The 15228-nt window shown below is 41.9% G+C and overlaps 1 protein-coding gene across 1 annotated transcript in view; it reads right to left on the reverse strand.

Moving 5' to 3' along the window:
* Positions 1-1480: 1480 nt before the first annotated feature.
* Positions 1481-15228, reverse strand: part of NAGLU (N-acetyl-alpha-glucosaminidase) — a 99828-nt gene continuing 86080 nt past the window's right edge. Inside the window, exons 5-6 of the mRNA XM_086924106.1 lie at positions 6465-6721; positions 1481-5708 (exon numbers count right to left, since the gene is read on the reverse strand). Coding sequence (XP_086780232.1) covers positions 4495-5708; positions 6465-6721 — 1471 coding nt within the window. The 3' untranslated portion in view covers positions 1481-4494. The remainder of the gene's footprint in view (positions 5709-6464; positions 6722-15228) is intronic.

The following is a 15228-nucleotide window of genomic DNA, read 5'->3' on the forward strand; positions in this document are numbered from 1 at the left end:
ACTGGAGGAAGATGGAGGCATACCCATTATATTACTAGGGGACAGGACACCATATCGCCCTGTATTCTTAACTATTCTGGAACCAATGTTTCTATCTTTGTAAGCAGGGAAGACAAACAGATGTGGAAGGAGTACTGGATACCGGCTTGATCGGAGTACAGCTTAGATGAATGGAAGCTGACAGGAAGTAAGCAAAAATGTGACTTTTGTTCATTTAGATGTTTATAGATTTTGAAGCCTGATAGCAGTCTGTCATGCTGAAGCACCTTGCAGATCTGCTGCATATTTTTACAACTCACAGAAAAAGATGTAGATATTACTATGTCATTTAAATGGGGGAAAATGCTGAAGCCAAGAGAATTGAGCTTACTCACCATAGGAGCCTGTAAAAATACTTGGGGGTTTGGTCAGACTGAATGAAAGCACATGGAAATGCAAGTGCTGGCCAAAAAATAAAGTAACATCTGAGAAAATTAGATGGATAGGTAGATAGGTAGATAGGTAGATAGGTAGGTAGGTAGGTAGGTAGGTAGGTAGGTAGATAGATAGATAGACAGACAGATAGACAGACAGATAGACAGACAGATAGACAGACAGATGAAAGCAACTATCAAGTCTATAGTTGCTACAAAGTCTCCTGGCGGAATCCTAGAATTATTGAACAAAACTGTCACTATTTTCAAAGATTGATGCCAAATGAAAGAATTGTGTAAAATGAAAAGGAGTGGAAGAATTTTGTTTGAGGTGGGGGCAACACCAAAATTGTTGAGAGATCCTCAACAGTGTTCCGTCAAAGCATGTCTCCGGCGTACTTAACCACTGATCGTTACATCACTGGGTCTTTTCCTCCACCAGGAGGGATTGTCTCTTGAATTTGAGACCATATGGGATCCACGATATGAGGAAAAAAGGTTTAAAAATACCTCCTACCTTTGATCATCTGGGACTCTTCGACCAGTCCGTAGTTTCTGTTTTAAAAAATCTTCATAGGCCTGGGCAGAGGCACGGTATTACTATTCCTTTCATTAGAGAGAAGCTTAGTCCTTCAGTGGGCAGTCTGTGATGCATCCTCTTAAGCATGCATCGAAGGACTGGACAAAGAGTCCCATATGACCAAAAAACAAGAACAAAACATAAAAAAATGGGGGAAAATGTCCCATTTGATTGAATTTGACTTCATGAAGGGATCCTACAAAACAATCTTTTGGTCCTGGCGAAAGCCATCGACCCATAGGGCATAAAGTTGGCTGAAACGTGTTGACCTGGTTCTTCCAGAGATAGATATGAGAGTAACTTAATAAATCTGTTTTCGCCGGAGCTAGGGCCCTCCTTCCAATTTCCCTCTTGTAGGTTTTCTGGGGTGACAGGCATGCCTATGGGGGGGGGGGGGCCGTGGCCTTCCGCTGCATGCAGGGTGGGGGGTGGGAGTCGGACGTCTTTCTGTTTTTCTTTGTCTCTATGGCCCTACTTTCTTTCTTCCTTTCTTATTCTTTCTTGCTGTATTTTCCTTTCTCGCACATTTTCTTATAGTTGGAGGCGGGGGTTTGGGTTTCTTGGGAAGATTATCGCCTGTGTCCCTTCTTGCTACGGACTTTGGTTGTCATTGCTCGCTTTCGTGAATGGGACCCTGTGGTACAGTTTGATCGTATTTGGCTTCATACCTTCCTATTGTTCTCCCAATGTTATATTCGACTAAATGCTATTATCCTGTCCTGCGTATTGATTGCTATATGACGTCGTAATAATGCTTGCTGTTCGATCCTTCAACTCTATTATAAATTGGATTCCTCCCATATCCTGTAATAATGTGGACAATTTTGCACGTCGATCCTGATTTACTATGGCTGGTCGGGCCAGGGTGCACCGTACTGTTTTCCCATTGTTGCATGACATTATGATCTCTGGTACTATGTTGTTTGGTGGCCCCCTGGCCTATACTTGCTTTGCTGTAATGTTTGAGGTTTCCAAATAAAATTTAAAAAAATAAATAAATAAATAAATCTGTTTTCACATCTCGCATTTTTTTTTATCATAATACGACCTTTGATTTTCTTAATAAAATGTGCCCTTTCTAAAACGTTTTTTCACATATGGTGGATTCCATATGGTCTCATATTCAAGAGAGAATCCCTCCTAGTGGAGGAAAAGATCCATTCATTTAACAATCAGTGGCTAAGTACGCCAAAAGGAGACATGCCTTTGGCAGAACAACACCGTTGAGGGTCTCACAACAATTTTGGTGCTGCCCACTCCCTGCTGCATAGAGATCATCAAATGAGATGTCCAGTAGAAAACAAACTTGCTCCTCCATCTTACAGTGAGAGCATTGCAACCCATTCTCTTTTGAACCTGTTTGCGGAGTGTTTGGAATTCCCTTAAGTCTTAGCATGGTAAAGTTAGAAGCATGATAAGTATATTTAAAAGCAAAGTCCACATTTTAGTCAACGCATCTGAAAGAGAAGCAACCTCTGACATGATGGTGCCCTGGGATGATAAGCCCTCAATTAAAGAATCCAACTTGATGACAGTTGGAGATTATTCCCCAAATTGTCCCTAAGGATAATGTGCCATTAAAGATCCAGGGAACCTTTTTGTTCCAATCCTATTGAAAGAACTCTTTGTACCACACTATGCAAGGAAAGACATTACGGCTCTTTCTTCTCTGCTTCCTGGAAAGCTGGTTCAGTAAAACGGATTTGTTTTACAGAGGAGTTGTAAATTAATTGATAGATCTGTACCCTGCACTGAACGTCCAGGTCTTCTACCCAAGGTCCTTTGACGTTGAGGACTCCTCTCCTCCTATAAAGCTGCTCTACTCCATATTCAATCATTTGTTGCTGCCTGAGCATACATAAGGGTTCTTCAGGGACAGCAGCCCACCCACACCTTGCACAGAGAAGCTAAATCAGGAAAGTCCGAACAAATACAATGGGGGTGCCTTATTAAGGATTGTTGTGGCTCCATATTCAATATTTTAGCTAGAAGTAATTTATCCAGAATTAAAAAGAACACCTGTAAATTCAGCCAAATAGGAACCAACAAATACTTAATCATCACCCGGTCACCATGGCAGCAGGATACTGCAGGTTTCTCCGAGATCTAGCAAGACCATTGCCGTTTTAAGATCAGACAATGGCAGTCACCCTGATCTTCAGAGGGAGAGCAAGTGTAACAGTCTTGCCCATGCCTCAAACACTTACCAGCAAGGTGATGACTAAACATATGGTGGTAAGGCTTCCTTTTCCTGCTATCCAATATCAACTAAAGAAATATGCAGGAGGAAAAAGTAACCGTGGTGCAGTTAGGACCACTAGAGCAGGACACAGCTGCAATAAACTTGCACATTGGAAAGAGGGAATCTCCAGTGCTCATTACAGCGCAGCCATGTTCATTTTCTCCACAGAGTACACATAAATATGAACAAATAAAGCAGGACCCGCATATATATGACTTACCTTATATTGGACTCTCAATGTAAAAGACCATAAACAGCCCCTAAGAACAGGAGGTTAGGTTGCTGATCCCTACTTTAAGATAATTAAAAACAGAGGAGCCCCTATGTCGGGTCCAGGGAAGCGTTCCTTTTTTTGTATATTTATTCTGGTTAGGACTGGTGAACTCTTTATGTGTAGCAAGCCACAGGCTTACACTGTTAGGGCTAGAATGAAGAAGATGAACAAGGAGGTAATGGACACATATTTCATGCTATTCAGTGATGAATTTGACATTTCAAGAAATAATAATTTTCCTGCCCAGTTTAGTTACTTTCCAAAAATATTAAGCTGTGATCACCGTTTCTCCTAATTGACAGTCTTTCTTTCATTTTAATGACAGTTGAAAATGATTTCATCAGGAGTAGAATTCTCTCACTTTATTCTGTGAAGCATCCCAGGATCTCAGACCACCTTTTGTGATCTGCTGATCACCCATATTTCTGAAACTGCCTGCTTCTTTCCAAGTACTTACAGATAAGCTGCCAACTAGAAATACAGGTTGGCACAAACCTATAAGAGGAAGGATAATCTGTACATAAATATCGCAATTACATGGCGTCTGGTGTGTCATTTTCCTACTTGGTCTTCTTCATGTTGGGCGCATCTGAGAAGTTCCAGATAGATTTCATTATCTCCGGTCGACCCACCAAAGAGGATGGGCAGTGGCAAGGCAAAACCGCCTGCACCACTGCAACAACTGCATCTTTTCTGGGCAGGGCATTCCATTCCAAGGTCATCTTCTTGTATGTCCAACTTGGAGCCAATCAAGATGCAGTCTTTGGCAATGTGGACTGCTGTTAGTGGTAAATGGACTAAAAATAGCCCTCCGAGTTTGTAATTTCTAAGCAGAAGCCCAATTCTAAAGACCTGAGTGAAAGTAAATCAATAACTCCTGCAAAACCTAATCTCCTTTTAAAATCCAGCTTGCCATACAATTGTCGCTATAAACATATTTTTTCACATGTGCGTTGACTGGACTCGGTCTGTCCAATAAAAATATCTATTTTTTCATCTTGTGTTTTTGCTGTTGGTGAGGATAGTATTTCAGATATATCTTCTTCACTATCTCAACTGTGTTCCCAGTAGGGATGGAGGGATATTTCTTCTTGTTGAAAGTAAACCCCTTCTCCACTAGGAAGACAGCTTGGTTGAACTCATCCTGGTGGAACGGTGTCCCCGTGTTGAGGCATTCCACTAGCGTGGAAACAAATAAGCCCCAGCGCATCCCATAGTAGTCCATGATCAGTCCACCATATTGTTTGTTGGCATAGTCCAAAATGTTTCCTGTTGGCCCCCACAGAGTCAATTGGTTTCGGGCATTCAGGTCGTATAGTGCTGCTTCCTGCTCGCTAGTGGCTAAGGATTGAGCATCTGAAAGCCAACTGCCAAGTAGGAAGTGTTGCTCACTTGAAAGCAGAATGTCCAGTTCGGGGATAAGGTCATACACCAAGACACCACCTGCGGTCATCAAATCAGGCAGGGAATGGCTCTGATACGCTTGCTTTATTTCCAGGTAATAGTCGGTGACCAACTGCTGCACAGCTTGCCTTGTGACATCAACCAAGTCGTACAGAAAGGCATCACTTGCAGCGAGCACACTGGACGCATTCTGCAACAGGCGCCAGGCCTCATAGACATCACTCTGGTTGTACCACACATCTGTGTTCATTTTCAAAGAGGGACGGCGGACCAAAGGACTATGGTTGTGGTTTTTCAGCAACAAAGTGCAGTTGAAAACACTCCTTAGGAGGAGTTGCCATGCCGTCCGGGCATTTGCATTGTTGCTTCCATAACGTCTCTGCACGTAGCCATCTACCCACTCAGAGAGGATGACCGGCTCCTGGCGCCATCCGATTTCATTCATCAACTCATAAATCATTTCATTCTGGTTAATTCCTTCTGGTGTTAGCCCAGTGCCCACCATGGTGGAGTTAGGAAAGTTCTTAGCATCAAATGGACCCCTGTTGATTGTCTCCACACTGCCAAAATAGCCATGGTTGCCACCAAAGTTGTGCAACATGCACCATATGAAGGGCTGCCCATAAAAAGACTCTGTATTGAGGTACACTGGCATTGTTTCTGCAAACAGATCTAGAACAAGAATCCGTCCAATGGGTGCTCCATGTAGAAGAGCTCGGATCTGTGCGGGTTTCCAGAATCCTGGGTCATTGATGAACAGCCAGCCTTGCATCATCCAAATGGCATTAGGATCAACTACAGAGAAATAAACACAAAGATCACATCACTGAAGTAACTAATGAATCCTTGAACATAACAGAAAAGGAGACAAAAGACCAACCCAATGGAACTGAACAAAAAAACATGACAACACAACTTTGAGGAGCTCGCTTTGGGTAATAAGAATGAAAGTGCTCTCAATCTAAAAAGTGGCCAAACTGGTAAGTGTGCCCAACTTCTCAGAACTCAGCATGCACAACTGATAGTGTAGAACAGTGCTCTGAATTATTTACCAAGAGAGCCCTATAGTGGACAACATCCCAGGCTGACAATCACAGAAGAGGTGACTATTTGTAGATGGTACATTTTAACACCTTTTAAAAAAGCTGTAAAATGTGAAAGGCGAGCTCCTGCACACCATGTATTTTGATAACATTTTCCTCACTCAGAACTGCTTTAATGTAATAAAAATATACTTCATATTTTGCTGTACCTATACATACTACAGCAATAGCCCTAATTTTAAAGTTATTCTTCTCTGGGGTCCTAAGAGTTTCATACTCTGCTACCTTGACTGTGTGTCTTAACTTGAAACACACATTTCTTTTGCATGCGGCATACATTGTTGCTGCTACTGGTAGCCCTTTGGGAATCATCTGTTTTTGGTGCAAGAGCAGAACCACAGCTTCACACAACTGAGCTTGGTCACAAAGTGTGCCTACACTAAATAAGTTAGGAGTCGGTGGTGAATGCTTCTTTCAACATGCAATTTTTCTTTTGCAGTAAGTTTACCAGTGGTCATGGACTTGAAGATGGCAGAGCTGATGCTAGACAGGTACGTAGGGTCAGAGGAGGTTGGGCTCATCTCATTGAAAGTATCGGCGTTGTAGATGTGATCAGTGCCAAACTCCCTCGTCTGCTCGTTCAGGAAGAGCGCCCCGATCACCTGGAACATTGGATCCTCCGGGTCTAGCAGGTAGCTGCATGAGTAGGTGCAGTCGAAGTTACTCCAGCTCCCGAGCTTGGTCACGTTTACTTCTGGGAACACCCTACACAGTAAAGTAAACAAGACAGTTGGAGTCATAAAAACATATGTAAATGACCGTTTAGATTTAACCGAAATAACACCACTCTATTAAGGTCCATAACCCTGATAACTTGTACTACTGAAAAGATTCTTTTACTTGACAAGGCTCTGATCAAACCTACTGCCTTCTGAAAACACTGCATTGTTTTGCATTATGATGTGCAGATGTTTCTGGCTGAAGTTGACGGCAACAATAATGGTATAAATATGTGAAGCGAAGGCTAAGACATGAAGAATTATCTAGATAATGCGAACAACAGCAAGAGTACGTTTGGAGGAAAACCGCACTTAGCATGCAATACTTTTCAGGTCTAGAGCCGAGGGTGGTTTAGCACTCCCAGACTTTTTTATATATGACAGAGCAGTGCAACCGAGGGTTATACAAGATTGGCCTTGCGAGTTTGAGATCAACATTGACTATGTGTGGCTGGAGCAACTTCCAGGGGTATGATTTGGGATCTGGCATGGAAACCCAAGAACGATCGACCTGAAAATGCTTATTTGGGCACACACCTACATGCAAAGGTCTAGAAGTTTGGGATCATCTCACACAGCATACATCAGAAGTCCCATTCCTACCACCCCTTACACCCATCCGTCACAACCTTGCAATCACTACAGCCTTACATCCTGGCCCATTGGGTTCATGGAAACTTGATAATTGCTTGACATTCTCGGGTAGGTTTTCAGACCAGAGATACTTTCTTTTTTTACCAGTAAACTGAAATTTCATTTGGATGAATTACTAACAACTGAGAGAGACTGGCTGATCCACCTGGAAATTAAAGTAGCGGTCACTCGGGCCCTTACCCCCACTTGAAAAATGTGTTAAAAATGGAGGAATCGCAAAGGATCTCATAACAACGCTTTACTCTATACTCTTACAGGCAGCTAGAGCATCCAGCACGCCTTTCTATCAAGCTGGCCAGAGGTTTTGGGGAAATCAGGAGATGATAAACAGTGGTCGACCCTTGGGAGAGATACTGCAAAAATACACATAGTACATTGGGTAGCGAGAGACTAATTACAAAATAGCATAACATTTCTATCTCTACTCAAATACATTACAGAAATACTACCCCCAGATGTCAGCACTGTGTTGGATAGGCTGTGGATTCCTAGGGGACTTTAGGCATATATGCTGGGACTGTCCAATCATTAAACCATTTTGGACTGAGATCTTAGCAGCTATGAACACAATAATTGAATATCTATTTCCGACCCACATGGATCCTGCTTGGGTTATGCTCTCCACTGTTGAAATTTCAAACTATGGCAGATAAATTATTAATGTGGAACCGCTTGGCAAGGCTAAAACCTCCATGGCTGCCAGTTGAAAAAAGGCAACTCCTCCTTGTTGTTGAGTTTGTTTTTAAGATGTGGAGTATTATAGAAATGGGACACATTTCAGGGGCATTTAATGATAAATACATTGATTTTGCTTTAAAATTGGGTCTCCGACATGAATACATATCACAAGGTCTATTTATGCCCCATGCCCGGTTAGCTTAGGAGTTCCGAACTTCTCCCAGTAGGTTCTTTAGGTTTGCTGGTCACTGCTGCTTCCCCCTCAGGAGCTGAAAGACTGCCACACAAATCTATAGGCTTTAATAACTGATGAAAGAGTACTGTGATCCATAGATTTTATTACATCACTCTTGAACCTGAGCTCTCTACTTGAGATGTGTCTTCGATACAACGCTCTCATTGGCTGCTATGGTTGCCCGCTTCTTTTCATTCTGTTGGGGTTAATATGATGTTATTGTTTATCAATGCACAGGTATTGTGGCATCTATATAGCTGTACCACTTTCAATTATAAGTTACTGTGACATGAGCAACCCAAATGATATGGTTACAAATAACAGTAAGTTTGGAAAGTGGGTGATCAGTCTTCAAAAGAGGAGTGGAAGACGGATGTAAACAAACTGATATCTATAGAAGACTAAGGCCCCTGAACATTTATGGAGGAGTAGTAGTCATTAAAATAGAATTACTTCATTAACATATAGTCACTGAAAAAATCATTGGCAAAGAGTAGAAGACACACCTCTTTAAAAAATACTACATCACAATGCCAAACCAACCACCTCTCCTATCACTTGTAGGCTTTATGCTGTACAGTGCTCGGCTGCCTTTTGGATAGATTGATACTATAGAATCACCTGATCCATACATTGTGCAAACCAAGCCTATCCAAAAACGCTGTTGCCCAATATGGAAAACAGTTTGTGAAGGACCACAACCGCTTAACATGCAATTTGCATCTGCAATGATAAGACTGGCCAATGCCCCTTCCAGAATATGCCAGGTAGTGGTGGCAGAAGCACGCTTCCATCCTTCTCTACTCAGATTATCATGCATGTATCTTGTTGGTTATTTTATCTGAACTATTTCGTTTGCTGGTTAGTCTTCTGAAGTACTGGTTAATTTTATTTTATATATCAGTCAAATTGTTCATATCTGGCAAAAGGGAGGCACGACTAGCCAACTTATATGGACCAGAAAAAATCAAAGGAGTACAGTTTCAGAAATGCACACTTACTTATAAGCCACACCTGTCTTTTCCTAATACCATCTTGAAAAAACTATAACCAGTTAGGTAATTGTAGTCCCCTATATGCACATTTCACTAGAATAAAGGCATTGTATCAAACATAAATCCTCTCCATTGAATGTTTAAAACATTGCTTCACGTATAAAAACATTACATAGAATCTAGCCTAGGACTCCATTATCCTTGTACCACCTCTGCAGAGTTGCTGCTAAATGGAAGGCAATTCCTTTTACTCCCCTGAAAGCATAAAACTCACAAACACTGAAAAAGGGGATAACAGATACGCACGAGTCTGCTGCCTAATGCCATTAGCACAGCCTCACTAATATTTCCCCAACAAATCAGAAGCTTCAGAAACACTGGCATATAGAGTAGAGTGCTGAAACTCATTGGTATCCAGAAGTTTAGCGGCAACAAGAACAAGAAGCACTCTAAGTCACTCAAGTCCCATTGGGGAAGCCTAGAAACAAAGAGTTTTAGCCGCTTTCAAACCGTCAAGTAGGTAAACTTTAAATTATCCAGTGGAAGGATATTCCACTATTTGACCCCATCAACCTGAAACATTTTGCCTCCTAAGGTCCATCATTTTATTTTGAGGGCCCAGTCATTCTTTTGCTGTGAACCGAAGGTTCTCCAAGCAAGAGGTTTACTCCTGGTCCTCCAATGTAACAAGCTGCCTACACACTGCCATTGTACTTGTTTGGCAACTAGAAGCAAATGAAATCTCTGCAACACAAAGGTGACATGGGTCCATTTATTCAGACCAGACATCACTCTTGGTGCATATCTCTGAAGCCTTTGCAGGTGACCTAATATCATCGAGGCACATACAAAGATAGTGCAGTGCTACAGTAACACAGTCTTGAACCCATCAGTACCGTGGCTATCTCTAAAAGAAGGTTGTCACACAGACAGTAAGCAACTATAGAGGCAACATGCCTAAGTGATTGGCATTAATATTCAGTAATGGTTGTGATGAATATATATATATATATATATATATATATATATATATATATATATATATACACAAGAAAACACCTCCACTTTGCTAGGGGCCCCCGGTCCTGCAGGGCGGGCACATTGCCAGGAATGGAGATCCTGGATCTATGCGGGTTTGCCACAAGAAAAAAAGAGCCCAACATCGGCTTAAGGAGCAGATGACTTTATTCGTCACATCACCGGCAGTCCACGCTCGAACTCCTTAAGCATTTCGGCATCATATACGCCTTGATCACAGGCAGGTGAGCGCTTCATTTCAAACCTAGTGGTCACGTGCCTGCAGAAATGTACCACAGGCCCCAGAATGCACCAACACAGTCATTGATAACGTGCATTGGAAATAATGTATTTGCTCAATAGCGTGATTTATTCCAAACTTGCAGTAATGTTCAGGGACGGTGCATCCACTTTGTAAAAGCTGCGATGTGCAGACTACTGTCCCGCCATGCTTTCATTAGTGCTGCTTCTGCGATGTTTCTAAAGAGATTAATCTCCCTCTCTCATCTCCCTTTCTCTCCGTAGTCACCATATTGCAGCGGTTGTCCCTTTATTTTTTATTTTTTTTATTTTTTATTTATTTAAGCTTGTATCGCGCACAGCTACCCACAGTGGGTTTCCCGGCGCAAGGGATAGACTAAAGAAGAAAGAGGCAGCTTCACCTGATTGAGCCACAGCAGACTATTAGGCACGTTGAGTGAAAAGCAGCTTTGAGCTGGTAAACAACGGAGAGCGGTCCATTAGTTTAAACAACGGAGAGCGGTCCATTAGTTTAAACAACGGAGAGCGGTCCATTAGTTTAAGTCCCTACGATCAACACACATCCTAATTTTGCCACCATTATTTATTCCAACCATTTGGATGCCTCGATTGATTAGAGATCAGCTTATTACTAAACACACGAGTCCCTGGTTTCAAGTTCACCTGTAAGTAAATCACTTTTCATCACTTGGACATGATCATCTGCACTCGGTCGCAACTCCAAAAGCAACTCTTCCTAGTATATACATCCAAAACTGGGACCCCCTATCTTTGCAACATAGGTCTACCTGGACTAGCAACGATCTTTGAATTTTATGCCTCAATATAACTATTTCCATATATATTCGCGCTGATTTCTGTAACATTCTTAATTCTTTATCTTCCACCTCTTGATGTACAGCTTCACTTGACACAATGGTACACCAAGCACCACTAACATCATGACGGAGCAATCACCAACCTATACTTGGAATCTTTATCACCCGACACAAACCAAATTCTTTCCACTACCCTAATCTGCCATTGACCTAGCTCAAATCTGGCCTTAGCTGCAGTTTTGCACAACTCTGTTAAATTATAATAATCCACAAACTTATAAAAGGTTGCCTCTACTGCTGGCATTCCTATACACTGGTAAAATGATCACCAAATTATCCATTACATTTCCTTTCTCCACTTTAAATGCAATAATAGATTTAGCCAGGGTTTTCCCATGTACCTCTTTCACACTCTAATCCCTGAACCAAAGATTATGATTCATTCACAGAGGCTCTGAATAGGATGTAACTTCAATTTACAGAGGACCCATGTATTGTTATTGAAATATTCGTCATCAGATGGTTAATCGACCAGTGGACTTCTATGGTCACGCTCAGGCTTCTGGCTACCTGCTGTGACTTTGGCAAGACCAAGAAAATGTTCATTTGTGATGAAGCTATTATTCGGCGCTTCAACAACAATTCAAGACCAAATCCTCAGAGGTTGCAATCCGCTTTGGAACGTACTATTGATATTAGCAAAACTGTGGAACATTCTAATTTTTAATTTTAAAACACCTGATGTTGATAGTGTCCGATGCTGAAGTAGCCACAGTTTGAAGCAGAATATATATTCATTAAAATTAGTTTGATGAGGGCAAATTTTCAGATAATATTAGTTCTAAGAGTAGGTGTTCTCAATTCGAGAAACCAATTGGATACACATTCGGTAAAGGTTGGTTTAAATTGAGAACATTTTACATTTCTCGTGTGTGTTTGAAAGTGCGGAAAGGTATAAGTTATGGTAGATTCAGAAGTACCTTTCACTATTCTATCTAATGTTGGTTAGGCACTGTTAGGTGCCTAAACATATAGAGGACAAAAACTATTAAGACAGGTTATTTTATAACAACCATTTGATTCCAGGAAAATGAGAATTCTGGGTTTTGTTTCTGTTACCAGAACGTGTTAGTAGTATGTGTTGGTTTCACTAAAGTAATTGAGCATTTCTTTCCATTCTAATGCCGAAAACACTATCTTTTGTGACACTCATGTGGAGATTTCGTTGTTTTGCATGACATTTGTGCAGGGCTTGCTAGACAGCACATTAAACAAATTCAAAGGGGGGTTTTCTCAAAGTTTCTGGGTTTTTTAATATTTTCATTATATGTTCCTTTTAGTGGAACGAAGAGACGTAAAATGATCAAGGACATATTCTTGTAAGGGGTGATTGAGCCTGTAGTCATTGCAGAATGAGTTTCACTGATAGTTTTGGAGCACAAGAAATCTGGAAATGTGTGAGTGGCCCGTTGTTCTAATACCAAGCAGATTTCGTTAAACTGCCATCCAGCACCATTCATTCAGAATATGTTGGTGATGTTAGAGGGTACAGAGTTTTTGAACACCCTCAATTTAAAAACGAAGGGGCTCATTAGTATGGCGGGCGGACAAAGTCCGGATGCAAGTTGTGCATATGCATGCACAACGTGGCAGGAACCGCGCGGTGCCTGTCATGTTGTGCATGCACATGCAGGGGGGTACCATAGGTACCCACCATGTGCCACCCCCACCCCCTGGGGGCCCGCAACGGGCCCCCAACCTCTAAAACGGCATGCCTTTACGTGGCGGCAGCGCCACCACGGAAAGGCTGCCCCCCACCTGCATCCTGATATGGATGGCGGTGTCTTCCAGACACCCCCACCATATTAAACCCTTTTCCACCCGGTCGACTTGTTGACCGGGCGGGAAAGCGGCAGGCGGTCTTCCCATCTGCCGCGGTACCCCCCGCCATACCAATATGGCGGGGGAAAATGGGTGGCGGGCGGGCTAGGATGTAGGGCGGATCACCACCGCCATGCGGGCGGTGGCGATCCGCCCTATATCTTAACGGGCCCCTAAATATCACAGATTGTACTCACCACCAATTCCAAAGTTCCATATATGCGACTAATTTTATCTCTAATTATGCGGTGTTCATATACACATCAAAATATTCTCTGGATTAAAATCTGCTGTATTTATATTCTAAAAGTGTATTCATGTTTTATGTGAGCATATTCTTGGTATTGGTGGATATTCAGGAGGGTGTGTTTGTCTCTGCTGCTTCAGTTATGACACCAAAAGTGAGGCTTTACGAGCCGGAATGGCGTTCCAGTGTCACAATTGTGCTTTTTTTTCAAATGATGTAGAACATCATAGACAAAACATTTTTGAGAAGGGTATTTTTCCAAAAGAATATTCATGCCAAGCTACTGGGTAGGTATGCCAACCTACCCACAATGACCAAATAAGGTCCTTTTTAGGCTTGAGGCGGTTTTGTTCTAGATTTCTTAAATATTCTGCGATGCTGCGCCATTTCAAATGAAGGATTTCAAATTTGTCTAATTACTAGAATAAAGTGCGGCATGCATCCCTCTCAAGGATGCAATCATTAAGGCAGTGCATGTGGGCCCTTTTTCTCATACCACTACAAATATTTTGACTGTTGATGCAAAGGATGATGGGTTGAGAGCAACTTTCAGTTAGGTGAGGATTGGTCGCAAATTTACCATGGCGTTTGTTTCTAGCACAAGCGGAGTCACAATATGCCACCAAATGAGGGTGCCTGCATGTTCTTGCAGTGTTGCTTGTTTTTATAGGGCAAGTCTTTCTTTCGTTAAGTTGCTGTTTTCTCTGCTGTCACCAAACGGTTTATGCATGGATTCTACCTCCCCTCTGAAATCACCTTTTCAGGATCTGCTGTAGTTTAATTAGCTACCACACCTGTCCATTTCTGAACCCAATATACAGTTTGCACCTTCAGTGCCAGATTCTTCACACGCATTGACAAGTGTAACACATTATGCTGAAAATCCAAATCCTTGCCCTTGTCCAAAGGTCTTACCTGCCACAATCTTTCTTATACCTTCTTGCTTAATATAATTACTAGCAATTGGTCTCTGACATATTTTTCCTGCATCCTTGTGAATTTAGCTGACACTTCCCTCAGAAGAGCGATGTAGTTACAAATATAAAAATGTACCTAGCTTCCAAAATAACCTTGCATTTGTATACTTTTACATAGATCGCCATCTAGTTTTGGGCTCGGATGTTTGCACTTTGTTATTGTAGAAGTCTTTGTAGTCACGAGATAGGTTAGTAGTGCGCATAGGCATCGACTCCATCTCCAGATTGTTTTCGCCATAAAGGGTGATGATCGATTTATTAAGAAATAGAAAGAATTGCCCATGTATAAGGTATCTATGTAAGATAGTACTGTAACACATAGGTATCCAGGGAGGTGGGTGGGCATATACAAATCTACAGCACCACATGTCAAGAACAGATGCAAACTGGTAAGTAGCATTTTCCGTTCAAGGCATATATAGCAGTCCTGTTTTTAGTGGTGGCTACCTGTGTGTGTTACAGTAGTTTGAAAAAGTGCTCTTAGTACAGCCTGGCCCACAATAGCTTGTTGTTTTGCCTGCACATATACACAGTAGTGTTTTGCAAAAGTGTGCGGTGTAGACCATGTTGCGGCTTTGCAAATGTCATCCATGTGGAATGCGCTATAGGGGGGACCGATAACGTATGCTTTGCTTTTTGGTAGCATATTTAGATGCATTTAACGATCCACCTGGCAATTCCAGCTTTTGATATAGGATTGCCCTTATGTGGTGGTGAGAAAGCTACAAAA

The sequence above is a fragment of the Lissotriton vulgaris genome, chromosome 5 (assembly GCF_964263255.1).
Source record: "Lissotriton vulgaris chromosome 5, aLisVul1.2, whole genome shotgun sequence".
Taxonomy (NCBI): domain Eukaryota; kingdom Metazoa; phylum Chordata; class Amphibia; order Caudata; family Salamandridae; genus Lissotriton; species Lissotriton vulgaris.